Source organism: Oryzias latipes, chromosome 3 (genome assembly GCF_002234675.1).
Source record: "Oryzias latipes chromosome 3, ASM223467v1".
NCBI lineage: Eukaryota > Metazoa > Chordata > Actinopteri > Beloniformes > Adrianichthyidae > Oryzias > Oryzias latipes.
In genome coordinates, this window is record NC_019861.2 from 11,402,584 (window position 1) to 11,426,120 (window position 23,537).

The following is a 23,537-nucleotide window of genomic DNA, read 5'->3' on the forward strand; positions in this document are numbered from 1 at the left end:
AAATTCTACAATAATGATAATAATAATAATAAAAAGAACTAGTGGGTTTTTGAAGCTAAATTTACCCGTGCTCCCATTACACAGATTTACTTTTACTAAAATGAATGAAATGGTACATCCTCTGAAAGACAGTACTCATTACGAACACTTTGAAATAAAAGTGCCTATAATATTATATTATTAATATTTATATATATATATATATATATATATATATATATATATATATATATATATATATATATATATATATATATATATATATATATATATATATATGTTTTTCCAAAGTGCCAATCTTATATGTTAATAGTCGTTCTCATTATGAAAGGGTGACTTGTTTGGTTTAAAATTTCTGTCTCTGTGCTTTTTGTTTTTAATAATAAAGCACTTTGTAGTGGCAAAAGTGCAATTGTAATAGCATGAACTGCAGAAGATATGAGACGTGTTTATTGATAAAGTTTGACTGATTGAATGATTGAAATCCAGACATAAGGTTGGTATGCATGTACATTGTTTTGATTAAAATATAGGTAGACATTTCATCTAAAGCCAGGCCTTTCATAAATGTTAATTTGCTAAAAATAAGACAAAGCAAAACAATTACAAATCAAAATAGGTAAGGAGAGTATTTTAATCTTGTTTTAATAAATGAAATTACAGAAGTATGATTAGACATTGTGTTCATTAGATTTCAAAAAAGAAGCAACAGGTGTTTCACAGGAAAATGAATCATATTTGACCATTATATGACATTATAGATCACAGTTACTCATGTAATATGTCTGAGTACAAAGTACAGCAGTCTTTCAAACGTCATACATGTTGTAGGAGTTTCTTGAGGGAACACAGAAATTAAAGAACAGTAATACATCACAAAGCAAATTACTTGCACTATTTCCTGTAAGAAGATTAAATAATCCTTACAAAATCCATCTTTTTATTCTGTTTCATATTCAAACAGGGGTAAAAATAGATGTTTCTTTATTGTGTGGATAAAAAAGTTATTATGCAATGCATTACTTTAGTTATTTATGCATTACATGTAGCCTTAAATAAAGTGTGGGTTAAAATTTAGAAAATTTAAAGATCTAGTTTATTAGTTTTTACCAACACAACTCCAAATTATGTTTAAAGTTGGTGGTTTTAAGCACTGTTTGTCACTGATACATTTGTTTCCTTAGAGAAACAGACCTCTAAGAGAAAAAGTCTTTGGAAATGGCTTCTACAAAGTTGGGAGCAGACATTAGGATTCCAATAGTGCAGAGGATGGTGAAGAGGGAGAAAGCCATGAGGCACAGCCTGTCCACAACCGATGCAGCAAATTTCCACTCGTTGCACACGGACTCATCCTCGTCCTGGTCACGAAAGCGTTTGGCGATGTAACGCACTTCGTCAAGGATCTTGGCCAGCTCCATTTCCATGTTTCCCAGAGAAGAGGCGTGACTGGAGGGGAGAAGCATCTCATCTTCACCTGCTCGTGTAATCAGTCGTCCACAGACAACTCCAGAGTCAGGGGAGGTGGCACCTGGGGAGTACTGAAGGCTCTCCAGACCACGGACGCCAACATAAAGCAAGTTGCCATTGGTGGACAGAGAGGTGGAAGTGGGAGCGTTGAGGTCCATGCTGGTTAGGCTGCTCCGTCGAGTTTTGTTGTCGCAAGCTGACCGCACTCGATCCTCACCGGGGCGCTTCATTCGCAGGAACCAGGCACACCAGTTCAGCAGGATCACACGGGTCTTCAGGGAGAAAGATTTATGGAAAAAAAACGCTTTTATTACTTTTGATTTAAAACGTGTTTTTTGTCAACCCCACTTTGCTCCAAAACCATTTAAAGATGTAGTATGTGTGTCATACACTCTTGGTAAACGGTTTAAAACTGTGAATCTAAAGCTGACATGGGTATGTGCACTGATGCTCAGAAACAAATCCAGACATGTGCTTGCTAGAATTAAAAACCAAATACAGGAGAAAACAAACTCTCACATTGGGTCTTTACTAGTTCATGTAGAGACAAATATGAAAAAGGAAGTTCTGATCAACACTCACCCACTTTGGCATCTTGCCTCCATCAGGATCATGATGGTGATACTGCAGGACCAACACGGTGGCAATCACTGAGAGACCGACGATGACCATGGTGGTGGCAAAGTACTCCGCTTTTTAATAAAATGGTGAGAAGAGACGAAGCAGACACAGAAAGTTGTAGAGTAAAGCAGTCAGACTTAAAAACCAATCAAACAAAGGAGTTTTAATCAACAGCGCTCTTGGCTTTGATTGTGTGACCCACTGGTGCTAACCACCCTCGCCGTCCCCCTTTGACCCATCCTCACTGGGTGGGCAGCTGCTGCACACGCCTTACCCTCCCCCCTTTTCCCCCAGCCACTCTGGTCAGAGCTGCACCTGACAAATTCATGGAAAAAAACACATTATTTTCAAAATGGTGGCTTTTCTGTTGGTTTCTTTCTCCATAGCAACAGTTTCATTATTTGGTCACCAAGGGGTGACTAACAGGTCTATCTAATTCTCAGAAGAATCCACAAAAATACACTTTTCGATACTTTGGCAATTCAGGTTTTTTGGGAACCACTGCCACATTCCTCATATCTTCACATCTAATGTAATATTGTTTTGTTCAGCTTGAGCCAACGATTCATGTATCACATTTTCACAATATTCCAGTAGAGTGGAAGTGTGTGAACAAGAGGGAAACGCTGCTTTTGTGAGCTCGCCACGCTAACGCCATTTGATATCAACAAAGTTTAAAACCAAAATATTTTCCCAATTAGCTTTCCAATGAGTTAGGAGTCAAAAGATAAAAATCCCTACGAGGGAATTTCTGTTTTGTGAGAAAATTAATCGTATAAAGCAAGTTTTTCAATAGAAAAATAATTTTAGTTTGAAAAAGCATGTCTTAGTTACTAGAATTGTTTTCTTAAAATAAGAATTCTTGGTTAATCCCCATTGGCAGACATTGTTTTTTTATATAAAGAAAAAGGAGTTTTTGACTTTTTTTCTGAGGGGGGTTGTTTTGGAAGTGAAAGGCAGGAAATTGGGCTTAATGAATGTAAACACTTTAGTAAATAAACTCAAAAAATTCAAAACCATGAACAAAGTGAGCTTTAAAATGGGAGACAGAAGCACATGAGCTGGCATGATCTACAAACGGACACCAAAACAGACATAGGAGGATTAATTAATACAAAGACAGCTATGGATAATTATCGAATGAAAGCAAATGTTACTGGGAAAGGCCTGAAAACAGAACACTACAAGAACCAAGAAAATATAACAGACAAACAAGCTAAAACCAAATTCATCTGACTGATGGGATGATGTGTTTGCTTTATTCCACCAGTAAATATCTGAGATCCCGCCCACATTTCAGAGGACAGAAAGAGCAACTCCATAAGGGTGACAAGAATTCAACCACCAGAATTTAAAGCTTTCATGTTTTTCCTTAGATAGCACTTGACAACCTTAGAGACAGCTTGTAACATTAGTCTAGGCTTACCTATTAAAGGCACAGAGTCTGATGTGGCAGGCATAATCTCTGCCACCAGCAGCATGAAGACGGTCAGGGACAGAAGGACAGTAATGCCTGAGAATTACAACAAATATGTTAGTGAAGGGAAGAGCACTCATTTCTCACCAACTTTGATTTAAAGAAAGTCTCTGAAGAACATTTTTTAAATTTTTTTACTCCTTCAGCTTTTGCCTTGATCAGAAAACCACAGAAGCACCGGCAGTGGAGTAACTAAACTGAGACTGAGCTGGGAATGGGTTGGAAAAGTTTGCATTAAAACGTTTGCCAAAGGGCTGTTTCTTTCAGGCGCTGCTGAGGCTCTTATTTGTCAAACCATGAACTTAAATCACCAAATATGTCTTGTACCGTCAAACTTTAAACGGTCAATTTGTTTTTGCAGTTGCTCATTTTTGCTGTTGGCAGAGAAGTTTGGCATATTTTTCATGGGTGCATCCCACATACTTCACTTTGCGGTTCATTCCACAAATGCATGTTCCTTACAAATGTGTCGTCATAGTCCCACTCAGCTCATCTGATTCAAGGCAAATGCGTTCCCAGTGATATGTTAATGTTGATGACATTTTTAGTTAAAATCCAAAAAAAAATCCTCTGTTTTCTAGGACAAAGTTTCTGCAGAGCCACAGTAGTGGACTGTTTTAAATTCTCCATAAAAGTACTCATTTGACAAACTCGTACTTTGGAAGTAACAATCAAAGGAATTGACACAAGACAGCAAATCTGTCTGGAAACTCTAATAATTATTTATACTAAATAGACACACAGATTGGCCTTTGAAATCCATTGTAACATGACTTCCATACCTGACTCCCATTAATATGTAAATCTGCAAATAGCTGTGCATACAGTATATAAAAGCTTTCTGTTCTTCACTCTTTTCATCAACCTTTCTAACATTTAAAATAAATTAATGCAGTAATCCAAGACGATAGCTCCTGTTGATTTATCTAGAATTTTACAAATCATTTTTTTCATGACAGCTCAATTTCAAGGAAATTAAATTTGTGAATACAGGCTGTCATGATAAAATATTTCTACACAAGAAAGCTGGTTGATATATGAGTTCATATGCATTCGTTTTCATGAACACAGCATAAAATGCCAGTATAAACATTCATTCAAACATTTAGACATATAAATAACCTACTGAAAAATGCCCCCCAAAAACTGTAAACTAAATCTAAACAAAATAAATGAACAAAATAAAATGCATATTTTTACATTTTACATGCATGTTGCCATTCAAGATATTTAATTGAAGGATCTTATATGTCTAATCACAAACACGTCATTAATTAAATACATCTGACTCTAATCCATATTAATAAAGAAAACCATCTATGACACCCCAATCTGTATAAATGTCAGCTCCCTACTCTCCCACGTACCGTGCATACCATGGCCATTAGCCACCTCTACACACTGCTGTGATAAAACCTTCCTAATTAATTAATCTAGCACCAAAGTCAACGATGACAACTGAGATAAGAATAAAATGTGTTCCTGATCCGCTGACAATGAAGTCAGTCAGTCATGTTGATTATCTGTGGTTCATGGGGACGCACAGGAAGTGCATCAATAAAAAAAACCCCCACCATACTCCTTTCTAGAATTGCTTATTACCCCAGAGAATAACTGAATATGAAGCTGTTTTTGATGAAGAAAAACAGAATAATTTAGGTACTGGCAGTGTCTTGACTTTATACATGATGGGTTTTAAGATGCCGTTAGCGTACATAACAGCTGTGGTGCTCATCTTGGCAGAAACTCACCAAAGGATCGATTAAGATACGTGTTTTTTTTCATCTAATTGTTGCTTGCTGCTATGGGTTTTGTGATTTATTCAAAAACTGCAAAATAGATTTCAAAAGGTTTCTACTGGCACAACTAAAACCATTTGAAACTGTATCTAAGAAATAAATCAAGTTGAACTAAGGCCGCTGACAGCCTTACAGTTGATTCATGAGTCTCTCTCTCTTTCTTTTTTTTAGGGCTTATTATAATTTGCAGCAGGTTCCCTCTCTCCACCCCCTAAATGCCCTTATCTAATTCTGAACTTTTACTTCTTTATTCTTTCAATTATGAATGCCGGGTATCAAAATCCTAGACAATAAAAGTCAAGTAGCTCAAGAAGAGAGACTGGCTATCTCAGTGTTCGCCCGGTAAAACTTTGCTATGACTTTGCGGGTTTATTAAGCTCTGTAAAGATCCACTCTGATCATCTTTTAAACAATTTTAAGTGTCTCCAGTGGTCTTTTCAGTTTTAGCCTAAATCAAAAGACCGGTGACGATTTCTAGGACATATTTTCTGCTGAGCAGCAGTAGTAGTTTTTTGTAAATTAACCTCTGAGTTGTGGGCTGGACTTTTGGTTTGGTGTAACCCGGCCCCCTCTCCCATCCTCATTGCTGAAAGTTCAGAGCAGGGAGTTTGAGGCCCACCGATTGTAGTTTGTATGTAACTAACCCTAACTAAAATATTTTTGAAATGACAATTTTTCATCTGCTCCTGAATCACAACAATTTGAACATAGGAAAACCCAGAAAAGCAATAAAAATATGAATATTTCTTTATATATGTCATCATAAGGAACATGCTACAAAAACATGTTAAAATCACCAAAAACACAATTTTATTGGAGTTGCTTTGACTATCTTATCTTTCATGCCTGCAAACATCTCCAATCCTCTTTTCTGTCAATGAAATATTTTGAAAAAGCTTCCATTAACACCTGGAGCAATATTTAATTTAATAACATAGCATTTAAACAGTCTAGAAATGCAACACAACAGTTTAAAAAGTTGAGGAAGCTGCAAACTGAGTGAATGAAAAATGAAAGCAGAGGGAGAATCCGCGTTGGAGTTCAGACCAGAAAAGTTTGGATCAATTTTCCCCCCTCTATCTGTTCCCCTCATTGAGTTATGTCCAGGAGGTTGGAGTGGAGAAATGATGACTAAGGCTGCAGCAGTGACAAATCCTCTGGCTCATCCAAAGGATGTCAGAGCATTACGTTTTGCAGAAAAAAAGAGTCAACTTTGTTTTTGCTTGCAGTTTTTTGATAATAGGAGGTTAAGGCCCTGGCTTTGACATTTGACAGAATGTCAACAAGTTACACTTGATTATTTTTCACATTCTGTACATACCTACAAAGCTAAAAAAAAACAAAAAGAATGTATCACCAAGACTTAAGAATGAGTGTGAGAAATTATTCTGTCAGGCATTCCCTTTTTCTGGCCTCATCCTGGGAAAACATCAGGGCATTCCCAGGACAGCTAACTTGTCGGCACATCCAGGATCTGCCGCAGGACCTCCTTCCTGTGTTACACAAAGAACACTTCTGGGAGCATCAGCCATCCCAGCCTCCTGATAATGTGGAGGAGCAGCAGCTCTACTCTAAAACCCTCTTTGACAGAGGATTTATCCCATTTTTTTGTGAAGATTTAGATTCATTACAAAATTGCAGAACCAACAGGGAAATAACTGGTACATCTTGTCGTGACAGGAAGCATGTCAAGCTATGGCGACACTAGCACTTGTTTAGCCCTTGGTCTTCACACTGGACGAGCAGGGAGGGGCTTCTTTTGCTTTTACTACTTCATACTAGATTTTGTCCGCCACCTACAGTTGGAAGAGGTTTGGTGCAAGTGGTCCAAATCTTATGAGTCTCACGCCAGGCTTTTTTTGTTTCACAACTCTATTACGATATATGAGAGAGTTGGGGCTGTATAATTCCGTCCGAGCAAAAACCGCAATTAGTAATTTCTTCTGATCAATTTTGAAATGGTTTGCACTCCATGAATTAAAAGGGACACCATACATATATTACTACCAAATCAGAGTCCCTGATTGGTCAACGTTTGTCCCGATTTAACTTTTAAAACGCATTCAATGGTCACACGTTTTGCACGTAGTGACCATTGAATGCGTGGTTATAAAAACCTGCTTAGCGATGCGTGAACTTGAGAATTTTTATTGCGGAAACCCGAAACGCTCATTTAGACATAAAGCAACAGCATTAACGAATGACATTGAAGTTGCATGTGTAGATGCATTTCTCTAGTTACCTAGCAAAGGCATATAGATATTCAGTGTGTTGGCTGCTCCATGACGATTGAACACTCTTCAATAACTGCAAGCAGCAGTCAACACATGAGAATACGTCCAAACGGAAGAAGGAAAAGAGGGTATGGGTTGAATAGTTAACAGCAGGTCTGAAAGGTGTGCAGACCTGTGTGGCAGAGACTAGAAGGAAGGCAGAATTCCCACAGCCCACAACATTTGCAAGTACAGAAGCCTTTGTGTGTCAACTCCACGTTCCAGCTTCAAACCCATGAACAAAGCTTCTCTCCTTCATTTGGGCCAAATGCTTTTTTCTAACCCCAAAGTGGAATTTTCTGATTCAGAGTTAAGGCTTCACTCCTGGAGGTGAGGTTTCTCTTGCTTCATATTCAGATGGAATCCATATCTATGAGAGCTGGAGGTCAAAGTTCAATCTATTTAAATGATCAGCAAGTAGTTAAAAAGGAATATTGAGGCCCCAAACGACTACAATTAGTATGTGAATACGCTTTAATGTGTGTGTATGTTCTCTAATTCATCTAGGTCATGTTAGTGTCTTTTCTTTAGCTGGTGTTTAAAAGGTTCACCTAAAGGATGTTTTGCTCATAAACGTTGAAAGTGGGGAAGTTCAGCTTTTTAAATGCTGACGAATAGAGAGGGTTTGGCACAGTGGGGGTAGGCTGATTGATCCAAATATTGATAATACTGTTAGTATTGATTTTGATCTACACCGACACAGACACACAAACACTCTTAGATAAGTGGATGAGTAGTTTAATATTTTTCTTGGCTGCAGTGCAGTTGCTCTTATTAAAAGACGCACTTTTGATGCTGTTGGAAGTGCAGTTATGGTGGTTTTCATTTCATAGCCGACATCAGGGGTTCCTTATTACAGATGGGATGATAGATCCAGGGCCATCAAAATTTAAAAAAAAAAAATCTGTCAGCACATCATTATCCTCATTGTGTAATATGTCACTTGATTGACATGCAGAACAGCCAATCAAACATCCTCAGAGACATACGTCACTGTGTTTAATTACTCTGACACACTTTTTTCCCCTTTCCCACTTCAGCTTGCAGGGACGTTTATTGACGCCCGGGTCGCCCCCCTTGCCTCCTCAATCGCAAGAGAAACGGAGATGCCCCGCCTGACCCAGCCGTCCTGCTGCGGAGCCTGCTACACGCTTTACAGCAGAGCTTGAAACACAATTTTCCCTGCTTTCTATTTTCAGAATGAAATGCCTTATCTATTCTGTTTGTGTATTACTACAAGAATGAAATTAATACTCACAAAAAAGCAATCTCCTCCCAAAGATTTGTGTACTTTTACAGTGCAGTTTTTGAGCACAGAAACATTATTTTTTATTGATGATATATTAGAAGTTGTCAAATCAGAAGTTAAATGAAGTAACTTTGGTGCATAATTCCAAGCCATGACTAGTATATACTTGTCCTACACATCCTGCACTTTTACTTCACAAAGATTTGTGTATTTTACTACGTATAGTTTATGAATTATCAATGATTATAAAATAAATATTAGATAAAATAGTAAAGTACGCACCTATATATATATATATATATATATATATATATATATATATATATATATATATATATATATATATATATATATATATATATATATATATATTGCACACTTTTGCATACTCTCTGATGATAATTCAGGCGTACATGAGTTTTTAGAACTTTCTTTTATCTGTTTTTCATGTACGATCCTTGCTCGGACCTCATGACTTTCACCATCACAAGTGCTTTTTCCGTCGCTCTCTCTGAACCTCCTCTAGCGCTCACGTACAAACCAACATCTCAGGACCTCATTTCAGGACCCTTTAGCTGTTCAAAACTTCCTGAATCCTAATATCCCTGACTCCAGCAACCCAGTGACAATGAAAAGAATTCTCCTGGTATTGGCGATGGATGAACATATTTAGCTTGTTTTTATTTGGTACTGAATCAATACAATAATTTGTGGTGTCCCTCACTGCTATAGTACAGATCTTCAATATGTGGACCAGTCATGCAAAAAGAAAGATTCAATTGCCAATGATCCAGTGATCATCAGAATCCTATACTGTGTTACTTTGTGAGGATTTTAGTGTGACAGGTGTGTAGACATTTGGTAATTGTCTGTTGTTTGTATGTGGCAGGTGTGGATGGGACTCCAGTCTCCTGGGAAAGATGTCAAAACAGGACTGTACACAGGAGACAGAAAATGTCTCAGAGCCCTCCATCTGTTGTGGCTCCTTTGTGCTGAGCCATGCTTTGTGGACAGGTTGTTTTATTTCTTCATGAACAGATCAGAGCACTTCTGACTGCAGTGGAGGGCATAAACCACCTTGTTGGGGCTTTGTCCTTGAGCTTGATTGGTTTTTACAGTAGTAAGTGGGAAGCTAAACAGTTTCTTTTTCTGAAGAAAAGAAATCCTATTTTCTTTGTTCACAGAAACATGCAACTAAACAGTTTTGTGCCGATTTATTCCTTGAAAATAATCAGCTGCAAATCAGTTCAACAATCATCAACTCTGTTTATGTGTTTGAAGCATTTGGAGAACATCATAGCTAAGTAAAGAAGCAGTGCAGGTTAATTGTGATCCCTTACTGTTTGGGACAAAGAGATGTGTTTGCCTTCACCCCTTTACTGACCTGTTACAGAACTCTACAGGACCCAACAGGAAAAAATGCTTTAACCTTTAGTCGCATGCACTCTAAGGGGTCACGATGAAAATTTTGTAAAACACACCTGTGTCTCCCCTATTTCCCCCTTACTTACCCTTTTGTGTTGTATAAGTATTCACTACGACCTGTAGTATACTCATAGAAAAATGTGTGTGAATGTTTTCACTCTACTGGCTCAATAAGTGGTCAAAAACTTTGATTTTTCCTGTGGGCCACCTGCATGCCCTCCACAGATTTGTTCGAAGACAGTCCACCCATAAGAGCAGTTGTGACTATGGCTTTAGTCAAATGTATATGATGAACTTCAGTTTTATCACGTAAACAATAAGTTACTTACTGTGCTGTGCTAAAAGTAGAGATATTCTATACTACTGGTACATTCACTCACCGGCGACTTTATTTGGTACACCATGCTAGTACCGGGTCGGACCCCATTTTGCCTTCAGAACTGCCTTAATCCTTGGTGATATCAATTCAACAAGGTACTGGAAACTATGTTTGGCCCATTTTGACATAATAGCATCACACAGTTGCTGTAGATTTGTCGGCTGCACATCCATGAGGCTAGTGCTTTATTTGATTGAAATCTGGTGACTGGAGGCCATTTGAGTCCAGTAAACTCATGATGGTCAAGAAACCAGACTGAGATGATTCAAGCTTTGTGACATTGCGCCTTTTCCTGCTGGAAGTGGTCATCAAAAGATGGTAAACTATGGTCATGCAGTGATGGACAACAATATTAAGGTAGGCTGTGGCATTGTAACCATGCTCAGTTGGTACTAAGCGGCCCAAAATGTGCCAAGAAAATATCCCCCACACCATTACACAACCACCACCAGCCTGAACCGTTGCTACAAGGCAGGATGGAGCCATGCTTTCACGTTGTCGACACCAAATTCTGACCCTACCATCTGAATGTCCCAGCTGAAATGGAGACTCATCAGACAAGACAACATTTTTCCAATTTTCTATTGTCCAACCTCGGTTGTAACCAGTGGTTATTTGAGTTATTGTTGGAACCAGTTTGGCCATTCTCCTCTGACCTCTGGCATCAACAAGGTATTTCCATCCACAGAACTGGATGTTTTTCTCTTTTTCTGACCATTCTCTGTAAACCCTAGAGATGGTGGTGGGTGAAGATCTCAGTAGATCAGTAGTTTCTGAAATCCTTAGACCAGCCCGTCTGGCACCAAACCATGCCATGTTCAAAGTCACTTCAAATGCCTTTCTTCCCCATTCTATTGCTTGGTTTGAACTGCAGCAGATTGTCTTGACCATGTCTACAAGCCTAAATGCACTGAGTTGCTGCCATGTGATTGGCTGATTAGAAATTTGTGTTAACAAGCAGTTGGACAGATGTGCCTAGTAAAGTGGCCAGTGAGTGTATAGGATGTATAAAGGGACGTATGAATTTTTTGTGTGTATATATATGTGTTTCAGTTCCTCAAACCTAGTGAGATCTTCTCTCCAGAGTCAGCAGGCAGAAGAAAGACGAGCAGAGCCAGAGTGGAGATCAGGACACAGGGAAGGAGCAGATTGAGGCCATAGTAGAGGGTCCGTCTGCGCATCACCACCGTGAAAGTGATGTCAAGGTATGGCTCATCGCAGCACTCATAAAAACGCTCGTTTCTTTGTCCAGGAACCTCTGCAAAAGGACAATTAGGCACATGTGTATGTCATAGGGAGAAATATCAGGGTCACAGGATGGTACTTTTACCAACAAGATCCCACTCTCCATTGGCAATGTAACCAGACACATCTGCCTCCAGCATCTTTAAGTCCAGGGACCAGCCTCCATATGTCCATGAGCCAAATTTCAGCTCACATCTCTGGACATCAAAGGGGAACCAGCGCACGTCAATATAACAGGTGCTCTTGAAGATTCCTGGAATGAAAGGAAAACATGAAAAGTCGAGAAAGATCACTTTTTTGCTTTAACAAATAGAAGGAGACATAAATTGAAAAATCACATTCCATGATGTCTAAAAGGCAGACATAAGAAAGACTGTAATGGTACAAATGGTTCCATCCACTTTGTCAAATCAAAAGGACAACGGGATGAGAGAAGAGGTAATTTATCAGGAAGCCACCAAACAAATTTCCACTGGCACTTAAGAAAGATATCAGCAGTTGGCAGGAAATTAGGCCTGTCCTTTGTCACAGGCTGTAAAAAAGATGGAGAGGAAATAAACAGAAGAGGATCAAACAGATAGAGGGACCATTTTTCACTGCAACGAACCTCAGACACGCTCACACAAAAATAAATAAATTAATTAATATAAAATTCAAAGGTTTTATCCCTGTTGATCACGCATGCATTTGTATATGGTAGTGGTGTCTGGTTCATGCAATATGACCACTTACTCTCCAATAAGGAATTCAGTGAGGACTCATTTGAAATAAGTTAAGGGGTAATTTGCTTGTGGCAGAGGCACTGAAGAAATTCAGCGAAAGAGCTATTTATGTTGCTGTTGATTAAGATGCTGATGGAAAACAGGGCTAGGGCTTTTGTCAGGCCAGGGATAAAAGGGGAAGAGAAGTTTATCAAGGAATCCTTGAACTACTTCCAAACTGTAATACATTACGGATTAACATATTCTTTGGAATACAAGTCACATTTTTTAATAGTTTGGCTGGCGGTGCAACTTATGCCCAGGTGTAACTTTTATGCGATTAAAAAAGAAATGACTAGGCTCATGCGTTCATTATTTTCCTACTAACAACCTCTAGAGGGCACTGTAGGGTGTGGGTAACAGTAATTGCAACTGACAACAACGCAGAGTAAAAGTTGATGAAGAATTCAATGCATTTAGGGATTTAAAGCGATAATGAGTTTAGTTGACTTGTTAGCTTGTTCTTTATGCTATGGTTATCTTAATAATTGTTCATATGTTGTGCTGATATTCACTGGGTTAAATACAGTTACAGTAGTGAAGCATGCAGATATTTAGTCTATTGCTGTAATATAATCTGTCACAATGATTTTCCTTTCAGGATGAAATGTCTGTTCTAGTTCTCATTTATTGTTAAATACATTTCTCCCAAAAGTGTGACTTACATTCTTTTCTTCTTTATGATGCATTTTCTGTGTCTGCGACATATACTCCAGAGCGAAATACAGTATTGTCAGAAAAATATGGTACTTGGTATTACTGTTTACATGTAATCCATTAGTTTACAATATTGAGTTACTGACTGAAACAGAAAATAACATCTGAAGTGACAAATATGCTGAAATTAAATATACTGATAATCTGAGGGTTCCTGCTTCTATGGAGATTTTTAAATGTAAATTAAAGACACATTTTTAACTTAGCTTTAAAATGACTCGTCAAATCAATTTGTTTATTTATTTGTGGAGTTTTTAAGTATTTTATGACTTTTGTTGTTTATCATTTTGAACTTTTTACCGTAAATCTATGCAGTGCCTCCCCAGATTTTAGCCACAGCGTTCCCTTCCATTCAATGTTTGTCTTTTATTGTTGTTGCGGTTACGTCAGCACGTTGATGAAAAGTTCTATATAAATAAAGTGATTGAAAAGTATTTCTCTTTTCATCTATAGCCTTTTCAAACACTAGTTTGTGAGCCACTTTAGAAAACTTGTGACAATCCGGTCTATCCAGTCCTCTTGATCCTCTCTGTGCAGACAGATATTATCTGTCCTCAACAGGAGGTGGTAGAAATTAATCAGCTGTTACTCCCTTCAGCCCTTCTGAAATCAGACATTCCTGTCATCAGCTCTCTGATTACCTTCGTAATGAACCACTGTGTTACTTCTGTGCTGATTACTGCCATCATCAGAGCATAGTTAAAAAAACATGATTTCAAAGACTAGAGACAAATTTAGCTTTTAGAAAATATTTTTGCGGGTCTCCATGACCACCAATCCTCAAGCAGTCTCTTGAAAACATCTATTAATTAAGCCCATTACTTAAAATACTAAAAATTCTACCGTGTCTTCTGGTCTCATTCATACAGGTCCTCCACAAACCACATTCATGACAATATTAGCAACCTTATAGAAAAAAGCCAGAGCTACTTCCACCAGTCTTCCCTCCTAGAATATCATTTTTGTCTATACCGTGAATAAATATTGACAGATGGTAGTCATATCGGAGAGGATTGATCGTAGTTTATTTATGCATTCCCCTCCATCCCTTTGTCTAGTTTTGCCAGAGGTGCGACTTAGATGTGATTAAAAAATGTATATAGCAACAACTGTTAGAGGGCATTGTAGGTGTGTGTATCAGTAGTTGTTACTGACAGCAACACAGAAGAAGCGCCGCTCAGTCTTACTTGGGGAAACCCAAGTTTGAGTGACCGCTTCCATTGAAAAGTCAATGTAAACGTGCATATATGTGCGTTTCAGGCTTCTGCATTCAAAACTTGCGTTCACACGTCGCTACAAAAGTATTTAAGTCTGTTTTTGGGCTCTACATACAAAAATGCCTGGCAATTGAATGCATGATAAAAGTTAAACCAGTTGAACTTTGACCAATCAGGGACTTGGATTTGGGAGTGACATAAAGGTGGCGTCCTTTTCAAAATACTAGTGCCAGCTAAGAAGAAGTGTCCGTTCTTGTTCCCGTATTTTATTAAATATATTTCTCCCAAAAGTGCAACTTATACTCTAAAGGGACTTATTTAAGATTTTTTTTTCTTTCTTTTGCATTTTTGGCTATTGTGACTCATACCATAGTCTGAAAAATAGGGTAATTGCTTTTGTAAAGAGTTTTTTAAATCCTGAGAAATGATTCTCATCAAAGGAAATTGGTACATTATGCCTTCAAGTTGTAAATTAAAAATTCAATTGAAAAGCTCTCACCTGGGGGTAAGTAGGAACAGGTGCCTGAGGAGTTGACCAGTATGTTGGTGTGGAACGTTGCATCAAATCTTTCATCTGCACTGTTGATGTTACATAACGTAGGTTACGGTTAATACAAACCAAATGAAATGGTGCTGTACATCTATACAGCAAGAAGAACTGCAGAGAACAGACATGGTGGAATACATTTTTATTTTTGTATGGAATTAATGCTGTGGGTGGAATTATAGAGCAAACGTGCATCACATCAGATGAAAGTCATTCCTCATTTCTCCTCATTCTCTCTATTTCCTATAGACCCATTCCAATACTTCTAAATTGACTCCCCAGAGGTTTATGTAGAGTTGAGCTAAAGTTAAAACAACAACAAATTCTCTTGTTTCAGAGAAAATGATTCTCTCAGTTTGACAATGACAAATGAAGCACCACATGTTCTGTGTCCCCCATAGTGGATTGAGACTGTCGTACCTGTCACTGTGGTCTCCTCAGATTCTATAGAGTGAATAATGTGATCCTACCAGGTAGAGGATAAAAATACTTTTAAAAACACTTTTTTTAAAAACAAGTTTATTTCATAGCCATAATGGTTCCAATTAAAAAAATCTAAATTTTAGTTAAAAATCTAAAATCTAGACTTTTCTACATGACTTCAAAGCAGAGGGCAAATATTGATGCACAATGTCTTTGTTCCTTGCTAACAGCCTATACTTTTTTATACCACCAATACTTAACCTTCCTGTTCCATAAAATGTTTTAGTGAATTAATGCAACCAAGTGTCCACATGTGTGGACAAAATGAAAAACAAAAGCCTAGGACAAAAGAAGTTAATGAATCACACTTATATAACTTTTTTTTTTTTTTAAGAATTGACTTCAGTGCAAAAGATAAACGGTAATCGTTCTCCAAGCACTTTTCAATAAGAATTTATCCCCCTTTGTGTCTACAGCTCTGCCCTTGGAGCAGGGCGCCGCTGCTTTATGACACAGAGTAATAACCTTATTTCATGATCTTGCCTACGATGCAGCACCAGCCCCAACCTTAAGCCCCCACACTGTCCCTGCAGAAAGCCTCGTTTTTTCAGGTACCAGCAACAACCCTCCATGACAGACCCATCGGGTCCCTTCTGGCCACAGCTGTAGCTCACTTTTTCATCCACCTTATTGCAACCATTTGTTTCTTTAAATCAGATGAAGGAGCAACATGTAGTAAAGATAAAAAAAAAATACACTAGCTAAAAAATGAAAAACAAGAAACAAAATCTGATATGCTGGTCTGTATTCTATGTTATTTTTTGCAGTGGGGTAGGGATTGAACTGAAAATTGAATGATTAAGACTTCTGAAAATAATATGTTGCAAATGCTTTTCTTGTAAATACTGTTAAACAAATAGAATCCTTTCTACATTTCATATATACTTTATTTATTACATTTACATTTTCTTTTTGAATTTTTGTCTGTCCAAAGATCTTATGGGTGAATGAAATATAATGTTAAACCTTTGAAAAGGTTTTGAGCTTTATATTTTTCCTCTAAATCACAAAAGGTTTAATGAAAACAAACTCGGGCAAAGTGTTTATCAAGTTGTCATGGTTACTAAAATAAATGACTCTTTCATTTCCCCTTATTCCCACTTCAGTGTTGCCACACTAATTTGTGATTTACAATCAGCCGGTAATGAAAAAAACTTACAAAAAGAAATTCTAGAATGTAAAAAACATTTCAATTTTAGATTAAAAAAAAGAATAATAAAATCTGTTTTATTTTTTTCAAATTGGAGAAAAAAAACTTGGACTAGGCCTGTTTAAACATGAAAGTATTTTGGTAAACTTTTTGACCAAATATATGAAAAATAATAAAGTAAATAGTTAATAAATGATGAAATTTTGTAGACATAGTGTGACAGATTTTAAAATGGTCTTAGAAATAGATAATTTAAGAAAGACTCTTAATAAAGCCTAAAATTAAAAATTCATAAACATTTTTCTAGCTCAAAAAAGCAACAAGCAACTCTAAAATCCATCGTGTTTTTTATTTTTTTGTCAACTGCATTCATCTGCAAATGCAAAAAATAACATCGCCACCTACTCCTTAGTGTTGTTTTTTAAAAACTCAATAATTCATGAAAATCAAATGAAAAAAACAACCAAAACGGAAAAATTCCTGCTGTTGGTTTAGCGGGGACCACAAAATGTAATTTCCACAAGTGAGTTGATTTACAAACACAACAACCAGCTCTGTTGAATAATGTGCTATTAGCACCCAGAATGTTGCACTCTTTCTCAGGATCTCCAATTAATTAACATGTAGAAGTGTTAGATTTAAAGGCCACTCTGTCAACTCATTTTAGAGGCAAACTCACAGCAGCCTCCACTCAGTAAATGCTGACAAGATTTGTTTCAAGCCAAAAAAGAAAAAGAAAAATTGCACAAAGCTAAAAGTAAGACTACATTTATCCATTGCTCAAGCTTAAACTTGAAATACTTTTTATTTGAGCTAAATGTAATTTATATTATATTGTCAATTTGTTGAGAGTTTATTTTAAACAAGCTTATTTCTCTTTGTGTTCATTTAATTACCAGTTAAATCTTTTCTACTTCCTTTAAAAAAAACAATTTTAGTAACAAAGACTTTATACTGCGCAGTATCTTTTCTTTGCTCATCAAAGCCAGCAATTTAGTAAAAGCCTTGTTTTTTCTTTGCAACACAAAAATCCAAAGCAGTATCATTCCTCCAAGGTCCCTTCATTATTCCGCGAGGAGAGCATGGCATGCATGCTGAGGCTGCCACCATGCACATCCAATTACAGAGCAGCAGATCTGTCTTTGCAAGGCCTACCTGTTATAGAGCAGGATGTCGGGCTTCCAAATGAGATGGTCCGGGAATCTTACATTGGTCACACCTGGATAGTCTGAGGAGTTCCACTGCAGGTAATGATCGTTCCAGTACTGTGAAACGCAAAAACATTAGGTACTTTTCATGTTTTACACTCAGGCATCTCAAATATTTCCTGGATGGGGTCTGACTTAGGTAAATCAGGGATTTAAAACAGCTTTTTCACATTGCGGTCACATGTCAGCAACGTGAGCTCGGGTTAAGTTTATGCTCTTTGAAACCGCTCGTTTGGACTAAGGAGCTTTTATCAGGATCTATGACTGAACAGGTTTATAATTTTGACATTTTATTCATGCAAGAAGAGAAGGGAAAGCATCTGTTGCTGCATATTCATGACTTTTGGGCTGTAGTTTTTGACATTTTGGCTGATCTGTGTTTTTATACAATGCACACTAACATTTTACAGATACTTCCTTTTAAGCTGTCTTAGTTGATTCCGTGCCATGATCTTAATTCTGACAATCTGACTGATTATTGTCACACGTTTGCGTTCCATACGATCCTTTTAAATCACTAAGTACTAAAATCAATTTAACTGTACTGATCTCATTAAAAAGCACAAACCAGCTGTAAGGTTTAAGAAAATTGTGTTGTTTCAATCGTTTGGGCTGATTTCCAACTTAATCCATATAAGCCATGTCAAATAGGAAATGATCTTCCTTCGTTGAATTATGGAAGCGATTCTGTAGCATAATTAAAAATAAAAGTCAAAACCAGAAATGCTTTTCCATTTTCAAAATGAAGATGCATTTTTTGACTCAAAATTAAAAAGAAAAAGCAATCCACCAAAATGCTTTTTCATTTCCTTCTTCTACACTGCTTATTCTGTCACCTAATTAAAATGATAAAGAAAATGGTATTTGACATTTCATTTTCAAAAAGTTCTCTGGTAAATGTGTGGCAAAATTCCTTTAGAGATGTCTAATTTGACAATTAAATGAATTAACAGAAATGCTTTTTCATTTCCAAAATGTAACTACATCAAATGACTCAAAAATAAAATGAAAAAGCAATACTTCAAAATGCTTTTTCCTTTTCTACTTAAAAACCGCTTATTGTGTGTCATAATTAAAACGAAAATACAAATACGGGATTGCATTTTCATTTTAACATCCACCCCGCGAACCTTGTCGCATTATTCAATTCGAATAAGCATTTCCAGAGGGGAGGCGGGGCGATGACATCAGTGCTTTCTCCGTGTGTCCGGCTGCTAAGAGAAACAGACATGTCTAGGAGCAGTGTAGCTTTGTGTTAGCGGCAGACAAGAGGGCTTTGTGATGGTTGTGAACTTCTGATGGTTTTACATAGCTTCTCAGGACTACGTAGCAGCATTTCCGCCTTCTGCGGTCCTCCTTCGGATTAACTGCGGACAAGCTTTTTTTCTTGGGAACGGCAGCTGCTTCACATAACGGAGTGCGAAGCTCCTAATTGGCGAAGGCTGAAGTGCTGCTACGATCTGAGAAATCATCATATGAATTTGTGTTTCCAGTGGTGTCCAGAACAAAATAAAAGGATGTTAGCGGGAAAGTTCACCTCTTCCTGCTTGATTTTGTCCAGATAATAAGGCAAAAGAAACAAAGTCTAGAGTCTTAATAGTTCATTTCCTCTGGTGTCACCTCTTTGTGTCTACTTCCCTCTTTCTTATATTCTCTTCTCTTTTTCCTTTTCTGAACCACCCAAGTCTTCAAAATGTTCAAATTCAAACTGATTAAAGGAAAGTATAGAGCCAATCAAGTTCTCTACTGTTTTGCTGTTGTGATAAATTGATAAACTGGTAAAGATATATGTGAAATAGCATTTATATACATTTGAATTATGGTATTAATAAAAGGTTTGTGGTCAATATTGTTTGAGAAGTGTTCTCAATTTTTTTTTTCATTTGTTAAATTAGAGCACTCTGGACCTGATGTTTTCTGTTTGGTTTTTATTTCCTTATTGTCGAAACTGGTCGTGCAAAAGTAAAAGGTTGGAAGCATTGACTGTATATGTACCGGTAGTCCTGGACAGAGTGAGTGTGGCGTCTCCCATAGAAAATTACTCCCTGTTCCAACCAAATGAAGTCAATTCAGTTGCCATTTTTCTGCGATATGTCCATCACCATGTTAGAAACAGACGTCCTCAGTAAGCTGTGATTGGTCTGTGTCTGTCTTAGTCCACATCTCTATCGCAACCACTCTGTCCAATCAGAAGTCAGCATGTTAGAAGGCCACACCCCTACCACTGAAAGTGGGCTCAGGAAGATCTGTTAATCAAAGCTTCAAACGTTTGACGCAAGACCGCTTACCATGATTGAGGCATCTGATCGGACAGTTTATAATTTGAATAATTTGAACTAAAGAGAAGCGTATCATGAAAAAAAATGTGAACATGTTAAAAATATGTCACAGAGCAAAATTGGTTATTCTTACAAATAGTGAATGAGTAATGGCTGAGTATTTCACAATAGAATCTATGGGATTCCAGCTTTTTGGGATGAGCGGGTACTTCCTATTTAATACCCAAGGGGGGAGGGATTTTTCAGTCCAGTCATCATATACAGTCAATGGTTGGAAGTCTGTTATTTCAAAAAACTTCATAAGACCAATTTTTTTTATTCAATTTTGTTTCGTAATGTCATACATTTAATTGAAAATACTTCAAAATGAAGCTTTTCACAATAATTATTAGGTTAGATTAAAAACAGATAAGGTCATAATTAATTAATTGTTCAAAAATCAACCACATTCTTTTCTTCTTCCTATAGATTTCATTTTAGCCCAATGACTGAGACATCTATTCAGACACACACTGTGAATGCTGCCCGTGCTTTTTTGACTGGATGAGTGTGTGTTTATGTGTGTGGTAAAGACTAAGACTGCTGCTGTGATTCCACAATGATTTAGAGTGGGCCAAACAGCCTTGCTAGCGCTTGCTGACGATGCAGCAGCAGGGAACCGGTGTCACAGAATAGACAAGCTGCACTAGAATATGCGTGTTGAAACTCTTCATCGTACTCCACAGAGGAGACATTGATGTTTCGCTCTTTCAGAATCAAAAAAGGAAGAGGCTAGTCACCAGGGTATATTTTAACCATCTCTGCAAGTAGAAGAGAATCAATTTTTATCTTTAGTAAATGGGATTTAGAAAATAGTTGTGTGGTCTTTGTGTTGTGATGCTGACAAAGAAAATATATATTTTTCTCAGAATCACATTCCCTGAATAGCAAATCACAATTGGCCTCTGAAAATATTGCACATGTGAAGGCCCGTTCACACCGGGACGAATTTCGCCGGCGATTTTCGCCGACGTTTAACGCCTCGTGACTAAACAAAGGGCACCAACGAGAGTGTGCACACCGACGCGAAAAAATGCCACGCGTTAAAGCGTCAAAAAAAAAAAACGCCTCGGGTTCGTTTTTTTTTTTCGACGCATCGCGTCGAAATCTACTCAACCAATGAGAATGGCGCTTTTGCTCACGTGTCTGGAGCTTCTGAAGTTACAGTAAAACACAACTTGGGGGCGCTCAAACACAAAACTGCCTTGCTGAGCACACATACCAGCGAAGAAGATAGACGCCAAGTAGCGTCTACGCTGCCGCGAAGCAATAATGACGGACATTCTAAAATATCCCCGAACCAAGCACCAGTTGGAGCTACTGGTGCTTGAAATATTCATGTTTTCTTTGTATTATTCTGACAAGCGCGTAAATACTTGCTCTCTTCTTCTGAGTGAAAAGCGACTTTAAGAAGCGTAAAGTTGCGCAGCGCCACCTTGTGTACAGGAGTATTTCTGTTTTACATTAAGCGCCATCTAATGTCAGGGAATGAAATTGCATGTTCACTCCACTCATCGTCAGCGAAAATCGCCTGGGTGTGAACACAAAAAACGTGGCGAAAAACGCTGGCGAATAACGCCTGGCGAATATTCGTCCTGGTGTGTACGGGCCTTTATACTATGAAGATTTCAAGCTGTGGAATATTTTTACAACACAGATACAATCTGAACATTCACGGGGTCTATCTCATGGAAATACAACTGAACAAATGTTGATGCAAAAAAAAGCACAAAATTCAGTGGGTCGCGGGGCAGCTGTCTAAAAAAAACATGTCCAGACTTCCATCTCTCCAGACTGGCTGAGGGTCCCCTGGAAATTCCCGAGCCAGCCGAGAGACGTGAACTCTCCAGCATGTTTTGGGTCTTCCCCCGGGCCTCCAACCAGAATTCGGTTATTTTTCAAAATAAAAGATCTTTTAAAATAAAACATTGTCAAAAATTAAAAGAAAAAAAAAGAACCAGGCATAATTTATTGTTTTTTTTGTGGCCCGGTGCCAATTAATCCACAGAACAGTGCCAGTCCGCAGCCCGGTGGTTGGATACCACGGGTCTAGATGATTTCTACAAAAAAACCACAGCCGCCTAAAATTACAAAAAAAAAACAAAAGAAACAGCAACACTTTGTTCCCCCAACATTAGATATAGCCAATATTATAAGTTTATTATGGGAACAGTACTACTTACTACCATACACTTTTTTAAGTAAACGGAACAGCTGCAGTGCATCCTTAAAGAAAAACAAGACTGTTTTTTATTCTGGGATTATGTGATTATGCAAATGATGAAAATAAATAACAAAGAAGAAAAAAAACAAGAAGACGCAGTTAAATATTCATTCTGTGCATTCCCTGAGATACTCAAGTAGCAAAGAAGAGGATAACTTTACCACAAGCAGAATAAAAATTCCAAGAAAAATCATCGATTTACACTTTGATATTAGTAGACGTATTTCTGTAAATGGTTGCCTATGTTATCAAGAAAACTGTCTTACCAGTCGCAGCCAAATGTTGGTTGTTAAAACTTGATTTTTCTCATCCTGTTGGGAAAAAAGTATATTTATATAGCAAAAACATATGAAGACAGTTATTTTTCTCAAATTAAACACTGATACACTGTAGAAGATTTATACCTTAGTTTTGTTGTAATAAACAATATAAATACTTCCTGTTGTTATATTTATGTCGTTTGATTATAAAATTTCAGGACTGTACCTCCAGCTGAATTGAGGTTTTCTGTTGCATTGTCAGTTTGAAGACATCAAAACTCATATTTGAATGTTTTTATGTCCAGGAAATTGGCATTTATCCTATTGTACAGATATGGGTGAGGATTTCATCCTAATGTGAAAGTGTATTTATCTATTACTGTATGTATCTCATCTGTTTTTAATTTAAAACTGAATCAATTAAACTTTCCGTCATGGACTGATTGATTAATGAGATATAAATGAATCTAATCAAAAGTACAACAACATTTCTATTAATAAATACCGTACCACATCCATAATCTGCAAAAGGCTGAGGCCAAAGTGGACGGTAAGGCTCTGAGAATCATTGTAGACTGGTCTCTCCAGAGGGTTGTATGTTGACATCAGGTCACTGTAGAGTCTGCGCTGGTTCGGTCCTTGATGAGAAACTACAGAATACAGGCACACTTACATGTAAGTATAAACTACAGATGGTAAGTTGACTTTCCCATTTCA

At 37.4% G+C, this 23,537-nt stretch overlaps 1 protein-coding gene across 1 annotated transcript in view; it reads right to left on the reverse strand.

Annotated features, from left to right (window-relative positions):
• Nucleotides 1-616: 616 nt before the first annotated feature.
• LOC101166204 (neuronal acetylcholine receptor subunit alpha-7-like) overlaps nt 617-23,537 on the reverse strand; it is a 34,908-nt gene continuing 11,987 nt past the window's right edge. Inside the window, exons 2-10 of the mRNA XM_023952892.1 lie at nt 23,331-23,470; nt 22,827-22,871; nt 17,966-18,075; nt 15,130-15,209; nt 12,021-12,188; nt 11,754-11,948; nt 3,515-3,601; nt 2,050-2,159; nt 617-1,739 (exon numbers count right to left, since the gene is read on the reverse strand). Of these exons, the coding sequence (XP_023808660.1) occupies nt 1,197-1,739; nt 2,050-2,159; nt 3,515-3,601; nt 11,754-11,948; nt 12,021-12,188; nt 15,130-15,209; nt 17,966-18,075; nt 22,827-22,871; nt 23,331-23,470 (1,478 nt within the window). The 3' untranslated portion in view covers nt 617-1,196. The remainder of the gene's footprint in view (nt 1,740-2,049; nt 2,160-3,514; nt 3,602-11,753; nt 11,949-12,020; nt 12,189-15,129; nt 15,210-17,965; nt 18,076-22,826; nt 22,872-23,330; nt 23,471-23,537) is intronic.